The 8,004-nt window shown below is 38.1% G+C and overlaps 1 protein-coding gene across 1 annotated transcript in view; it reads left to right on the top strand.

Annotated features, from left to right (window-relative positions):
* The first annotated feature begins 717 nt into the window (after positions 1-717).
* The window catches only part of chga (chromogranin A), a 10,961-nt gene continuing 3,674 nt past the window's right edge, over positions 718-8,004 (top strand). Inside the window, exons 1-6 of the mRNA XM_084090458.1 lie at positions 718-988; positions 1,623-1,672; positions 2,605-2,698; positions 3,934-4,002; positions 4,240-4,323; positions 6,420-6,722. Coding sequence (XP_083946584.1) covers positions 943-988; positions 1,623-1,672; positions 2,605-2,698; positions 3,934-4,002; positions 4,240-4,323; positions 6,420-6,722 — 646 coding nt within the window. The 5' untranslated portion in view covers positions 718-942. The remainder of the gene's footprint in view (positions 989-1,622; positions 1,673-2,604; positions 2,699-3,933; positions 4,003-4,239; positions 4,324-6,419; positions 6,723-8,004) is intronic.

Below are 8,004 nucleotides of genomic sequence, written 5' to 3'. Positions count from 1 at the left end.
GTTTTCATGAGCTACAAGGACATTTAAGTATTGCAATGAACAAAGCATATTTCTATCAAAGCAACCTATGGAAACATAAAAGTGTAAGTGGCAAACAAACAATTAAGCATTCATGTTTTATCAGATTTGCCTGTGAATTGATCCCACATCTAATAATCTGCTTTCTGATCACATTCACTCTATTTCATCCCCTGCACCTCTCTTTCTAATGCATCTCTGTGCTCAATAAATTAGTTGGTGGGATAATCACATATGGTTCCCCTGAGGTCCATCATTTACTGCATATGCCAAGGTTTAATGCTGTCCCTAATTGAATTACTTTCTGTTTTGAATGGCAGGCACTACTGATCGACTTAGGTTTAGTATTCTGCACAAAGATTTATGCAAAACAATACAGCTTTATCTCAGCCGGTCATTCAGTTTGTTTTTATTGGGAACAAATTCCTTTAATATTTTATTAAATATCTATCTATCCATGCAAACTTATTATTAAAATGTTTCTTTATCATTATCTAGCTAATGTGTATATATCTGGATACATATATTAAAGCAAAATTATAAACTTTTTTCTTCATCATTATCTATCTAGCTAATGTGTGTACAGTATAGGCTACACATGCATGTATTGATGCTTTTTTCTTTCTTTATCATTTAGTAGATGTTGAACTAAGCAGCTGTACATTATACTGATGTCATTTCCTCTTCATCAAGTCTTCTATATAAGGCGGCATCGCTGCGGTTGTGAGTAGCCTAGTGACACTGAGGCATTGTGATCTGTGGATCCGGCGAAACAAATAAGAGCAGACGCCTTATGCGCATAATGCATCCATAAATCAGCGAGTGTTTTCATTCACTCTGAGGAAAGGAAAGTACTAACGTTCATTCGCTTTCTTCTGGCACAACGGTTCGAACGGTTAATTGCCTGCGCTTCACATTAAGAAAATGATCGCACGAGGATGCGCTGGTCTCGTGGTGCTGGTGAATTTTGGTAAGTGTGCAAGATGTGCAAATGATCACGTAACGTATTAAGTTGTTATTTTGGATGATGTGTTGTTGATTCTGTACATTTTAAATGCGAGCTGTTCCATGTCTCTGTCAGCACCAAGGACAGCGGATACAACACTTGCGAGGAACGCAAATTAGCTTTTCACACTTGACATTTGTACGCGTTATTGTGGTTTATAATGTTCCATTGCATGTTAACGTTTGCATAAGCTCAGCTAAATTAATCGGACCAATACAGCGCAGCCAGTTTTAATAACCGCTTGTTTATCTGTGTAAATGTCGCATGCAGAACCGCTCTGGTTGTTTTAAGACTTATAAAACATACAGCAAAAATAATAATGTGTCCATTATTCTTCGTTCTATATTTGTAACGGTTTCCCCTCAGATTACACGAAGCGCGTGAAAGTTTCAGCGACTGTACAAAGAACATGAATATTTAATGAGATAAGCATCGAAGCAGTTTATGATTGGTTGTCTGTTGCTTAACGAGTCGCCGTAACAGTTACTTAACCTAAATATTAAAGCTGACTTTTTAAAAGACGTCAAGTTAACCCAGGGTTAATTGCTAATTTGGTTATATCATATTTTGCTGATCAAAACATTCTCTCTACTTCTAGTCTTCTCAGTGCCTGTCTCCCCAGGTCACATGGAAGATAAGGATGTGAAGGTACGTATTATTTTAATGTGTATTTTGAGCAGCCTTTTGAGAAACAAGAGCATAAGGATGCACAGAATGGCCGCAGCAATAGTCCATGTTGTCAGGAAGTGTGGAGGAAAGCAGCATAAGCGAGACAGTGACTCAACAACACGACTTCAGCCTAGTGACAGCTGGTGCCATGTGTGCTTACTCAGAGGAGGCTGCAGCTACAGATGACTGCAAGCTGTGCTTTGATCAACTGAATTAAAATTTAAATGAATGTTTGATTGCTTTCATTTAACTTATATTAGATGCGTCTTTCTTGTCCTTGCCAATGAAAAACACCTCAAGAGAGGGTCTGTTTTAATATAGTTCACTAGAAAATCTAGAAATCTGTACAAATTTGACATTTTGGGGAAAACAACATCACCAATGTCAAGTTGCAAACAGATGCTGACTGTTCTCCTCAGTAAAATTATAATGCCATTTCAGCAACACTTTGGTCTTACTGAGGGAGGCTGTTTTTCCCTGACAGCAAAGAAATGTTTGACTATGGGGGAATGTGCAGCCAAACAAATCGGAGAGACAAGTGTGTGTGTGTGTGTGTGTGTGTTGGAAATGAAAGCACTGAGGAGGAAATGACATTGATTGAAAGTGTAATGCAAGACAGTAAGGATGGTTAGATATGGCAGGCTTTGAGATATTATTGGCAGCGGCTGCTACTGTGTGTCCTCTGTCACACTGATCTCATGCATGTGTGTAGAGTCCATATATACACACTCCCATTCAAAAACGACGTTTAAATTGTTTTCTGTTTCACTTAAGCTGATCTTTTGATCAAAGAATCACTACAGAAATGTCCTCTGTCACATTGATTTCATGAATGTCTATATAATGTATGACATAATAGCTTAAAAATGTTGTGCTGTTCCCTATCCCAACATTTCTCTGTCTTTATATAGGTGATGAAATGTATTGTGGAAGTAATTGCGGATACTCTGTCCAAGCCTCATCCCATCCCAGCGTCCCAGGACTGCCTTGACACTCTCGGCTCTGGTGAGTGCCTGCAATAGTGACACCTGGACTATTACTATTTCCATATATTTAGCTGCACTTGAGTGCACCTCTTTCCTATCATCTGCAGTGACCTTCCCAATATGATAAATATATGCTGTCGTTGCTGCTGTGACTGCACGTTTCCTCAAGTTAATGGAGCAAAGTAATTAAAGACTTTAGCAGTCATAGTGTGAAGCTCATTGCAGGGTCTTTTTCTTTGATACTTTAATAGCTGAAAAATCAATTATTCTATTCACAAGCCAGGTATTGTAACTGAGATAACGCTTACAACAGTGAAATCAAACACTCTGTGCGAGGCTTACACAATGAGTCTACAGGACAAAGAAACAGTGAAGGACAGGGATTGACAGAACGAGAGAGAGGAGGACAGATAAGTGGAGAATTTCATAAATACACGGTAAAAATGTTAGGATTTTTAACAGAAAACAATGTAAAACTTATACTAGAAACATAGTTAATTGTAATTTAACTTACCAAATGCAATTTTAAAATTTAATGTACAAATACTGTACAAAATGTATTGTTTTCAGAGGTAAAAATGTGCAAGTATATAATTCACCTTATAATTGTTTTTAAATAATATAAGAATAAAATATTAATCATAGAAAAAGGGGCATTCCCAAGATTTCCTGCTTGAAGCCACCTGTTTTATTATTAATACAGTAACAAATAGAAATAATTCAAGTAAGTTAGTGCATTAAAATTTTATTATTTAAAGACATGCAGTAGTAACTGTAAAAATATGCAGACACCGACATGCCCTTCCCTAATGCTTGTCCATTTTACGTCAACTCTGTACTTTTTTACTCTGTACTTATTCTAACTACAGCTGCCAGTTTTCTACCTTAACTTTAACAGATTGTGAATAAGCCTGGCAGAGAAATAAGACAGAGACATTCTGAGAGGGAAAGTATGGAGAAGAGTGAATAGCATTGCCACGGAGGGAGCAGCCGACTGTGCGTGCTCTCTTTGTCGGTCAGCAGAAAGGGAAAAGCTTGACTCAACGTTAATTCAACGAAAATCTGTCCTCTCTCCCTCTTTATTGCTCTCACTTTCTCTCTCTTCTGTCTCAGCAGGCCTGATGATTAATAGTGCTGCTCAGACGAAGGCAGTACATTTCAGGGCAATTAATGCAAATAATGTAAAAATCAAGTAAAGTGCTGACTGCTAAAAAAAGTAGGAGCTGTGTGTGAGGTGTTCTGTGTATTTTGCAGATGACAGGCTTGTGAGCATCCTGCGCCACCGAAACTTTCTCAGAGAGATGCAAGATATCGCTGTGGAGGGTAAGATGCTCCAGATTTTGATTGGGACCGCATGAACCAACTCTGTTTCCTATAGAGAAATGCTAATGGCAGCAGAATGACAGTCGGGTGCTAATGGCTTTTTTGGCAGCATTAGGTCATTTGAAATGTAGAGTGGAGAATTGTACAACTCTAAAAGAGAATTAATAGATTCTGTTTTATTGCCAAGAAACTTGTTATGCCTGCTTGTGACCGTGTCTCCACCAAACTGCTTCTCAGGAGCCAGTGAGAGAGCACAGAGACACCCAGGAGACACACCTGATCATGTGACCAGCCTCCCTAAAGACATGAAGAAAACTGCAGGTGAGATGAATCCACTTCTTAATTGTCATGATACATGACTCTATACAAGTCTGTTACATCTTTTTTTCTTTACATTGTTTTTACATTTCCAGAAAAGTTGGGACATTTTGTAAAAAGCAATTAAATCAATAATCTGTGATTTAAAAAATAATAATATCTCGAACCTTTGTTTAACTGACAAAGAAAAGATTTCCCATGTTTTGTACTGACCAAGTACAAAATTACAAATTTAAATTTTGATGGCTGCAACACACTCCAAAAGAGTTGGGACAGAGGCATGTTTACCATTGTCACATCACCTTTCCTTTTAATTATTACACTTTTCAATAGTTTGGTAATTGAGGATAATAAAAGTTTTGCAAGTGGAATTTTTGCCAAATTTCGCCTGATATGCACAATTGCTCAACAGTCCATGGTCGTCATTGTCTGATTCTCCTTTTCATGATTGGTCATCCATTTTCAATAAGAGACAGATCTGGACTGCAGGCAGTCAAGCACATCGGTGAAGAGTGTCTAGAAGCCACTGTTTTAAGCATGTGCAGAATGAGGCCTGGCATTGTCATGCTTCCCAGGAAAGATGTCATCTTGATGGCAGTATAAGTCTCTGTACAGTCCCAAATACGCCTTCCACATCAATGGTACCTTCACACATATGCATGTCACCCATGCTGTTTCCATTGAGGCAACCCCATCCCATGACAGATGTTTGCTTTTGCACCTGTTGCCGATGAAAATCTGGATGGTCCCTTTTGTCTTTGGGACTGAGAACTCAATGTCTGTTTTTTTTACAAAAACAAGTTGAAACCTGGACTCATCTGACCACAGCACACATTTCCACAGTGTGGGCCCGAAGAACTCGACAGCATCTCTGCATAGAACTGATGCTTTGTAGCTTGTTCCTTGCGTAACAGAGATTCAAGTTGCATTTCTTGATGTAGCGACATACCGTATTAATTGACAACGGTTTTCCAAAGAACTCCAGAGTCCATGTGGCTATATTTAACACAATAGGATTGATGGTTTCTCATGCAGAGCATCTGAGGGCTCAAAGGTCACACCTCGCCCCAGATTCTATCAAAGAAAACAGCCACATGAAAATGCTACTTTGATTTTGCATTGCTTTTCACATTTCAAAGGACAGAAGACAGTCATCCAGTGCTCTTGAAGCATAGTGTAAATCACTGTGTTCTGCTTTATAGTGCTGCAATTAGCAGAATCAGGGCAGAACTGCCTCTTCTAGTGGGCATTGTTTCTTACTAGTGCAAGTGCACAGTGGTACCGAGCTTGTAAAATGTCTTATGCCCACCCCCATGGACTTTTTAATGTCAGCGTTGAAGTCTGTGGGCACAAGTATGTGGGGGCTAAATATCATTCTGTATTCTGTGTCAGAATTAAGTAAACACTGATTGTGTTTTACTATATGCCTTCATTTGTGAGTGGGTTGTCAGTGTACTTTGTTGTGCACCTTATTTGACCTCATTCAAAAGAGCTGACCTTGAATATTGTGTCATCCAGTTCTATGATCTGCATACACTTTCATCTAGTCTTCCCACTCGGCTCATATGTCAGTCTCCTCATTCGTGGAGGTAAGCAGTCAGTGGTCATAAGGTTAACATGTTTTTCTTTGGTTAACAACACACCATCTATATGTGTTTTTGCAAGTACTGCACTGAGGTCAGAAAGATTGATCCAAAGGAAAAACCATTTAAACAGTTTGTTCCACAGCCTTGCACTTCCATGAAAAAGTACTGTAGCAAAATTCATTATTGATGAATCAAACCTGAAGGCTTTGACCTGAAGAAAAAACAAAACAAATAAAAGAATATCATTCATTTACTGTATGTAATTCAAATTTTTTTTTAAGAATTGAATTTACTATCTATCTATCTATCTATCTATCTATCTATCTATCTATCTATCTATCTATCTATCTATCTATCTATCTATCTATCTATCTATCTGTCGTCTTACAGTTTCATCCATTCATCCATCCTGCAGGAAACAGGAATGAATAATAGAATAAAAAATATTTATTCAGATTAAATTGATACACAAATGTGCTCTTAACCTCAACATAACAATTTACCGTCCTACAGACGATCAGTCAATGTTGGTTGCCATGGAGAAACCAAAGGAATTTGCAGAGAAGAGAGGAGCAGGAGAGGAGAGCTCCCAGGAGAGTGAGGAGACAGAGCAGGAGTCTAAAAAACAGAACCAGATTTCTGAGGAAGAGGAGCGCGAAGAAGACGAGAGTACTAGCAATCACATCTCCAACTCTATGAACCCAGAGAAGAAAAGAGAGTCACAGGAGGAGGCTACAATAAGGGACGAGGAGAAACAGGAGGAGAAGAAACTCTCCAAAAAGGAAGAGGAAAATGATCCGCCTCACCATAAAGAGGGTAATGATGAATGTGATATGTGGGATGTGCTGCTTTCTGAGTTTATATTTGTGTTTAGAACAGCATTCATTATGATATGATATAGCAAGCTGCAATCTTACTGTAGATTAGCTGCAAGGACACATTATAGACTGTCCCGACTGGGCCAGTGCTCCGGGGCTTTTCAAATTCAGGGCCCTCCTGCTGAGAAGCTTGTGGTGGCTCAATACCTGGAAACAAGCCACTGCAGATGTACAAGTGATAGATGAACAGTGCTTGAATGTGTGTCATCAATCCTGCCACAATGTAAAATACAAAAAAAAAAAAGAAGAAGTTTCATCTGTTCCAGGCTCCTACACAGCACCAATAGAATACTCAGATGCTCTATACTACAAGATTGCCCAATTAAATTCCGATTCACACTCTCAATTCAATTTTGATTTCGGATTCTGATTTGATTCAAATGTTTCGGATTCATTTAGGGGTACTAAGCCATTTTGCTTGAATATGAAAAAAAATCTCTCTGTTAATGCTGTAAACACAGGGTTTCGGACTGTTTTAAACCAGTAACTGATCTTCTTGAAATACTCATTAAAAGAACTGACTCATAAGAGTCATTTGTTTCAGGAATCGCACTAAACTGGTGCTGTATGTTTTTGATTCACTAAAAAACAGCTAATCAGAAGCATTTGTTCAGGAATCGGACATTGGTGGCATTAGATAATTGTTTTGTGTTAGCAATGGAAAGAGCTTTTTTGCCATTATTTTGTCTTTTTGTTAAATATGATTTCTATATATATATCACGAAAATATTAACAGAAAATCAATCTTTTTACCTAGCCCTAGTCATGGTATACATTCTTGTCTCTTTTTTTTTTAATTATGGTGTTTTTTCTCCACTTTGTGCCTTTTCATCTCACAATTGTGGCATTATATAGCATATTTGCAATTGTTACTGTATAGGCCTATAGCCATTAAATGTACACTATGTAACTTTTTTTGTTCAAAATGTACAAAATCTATATAATGAGTGAGTACATCATGAATCCACCTTCCAAACTGTGCTTTTGTCTTATCCTGCATCACTACAGTACGCCTATAATTAGTGTTCATATTCAGACTATTTTAAACCTGACAGGATGACAACCGCTGCAAAGTAGCCCAGTACCTGCGTGACTCGTCATATTATACATGAACATAGAGAAGTAGCTCTGGATACAATGTTCTTCTGCAAGACGCATTCAGTTGTGTTCAGTTAACCGCTAGAGCACCTAAGTGTATCTTAAAATCCCAAAATTGCAAC

This window comes from Abramis brama, assembly GCF_963993115.1.
Source record: "Abramis brama genome assembly, chromosome: 18".
NCBI classification, from domain to species: domain Eukaryota; kingdom Metazoa; phylum Chordata; class Actinopteri; order Cypriniformes; family Leuciscidae; genus Abramis; species Abramis brama.
The sequence above is the reverse complement of the archived record's forward strand: the minus strand, read 5'-3'. Positions and strand labels throughout refer to the sequence as shown.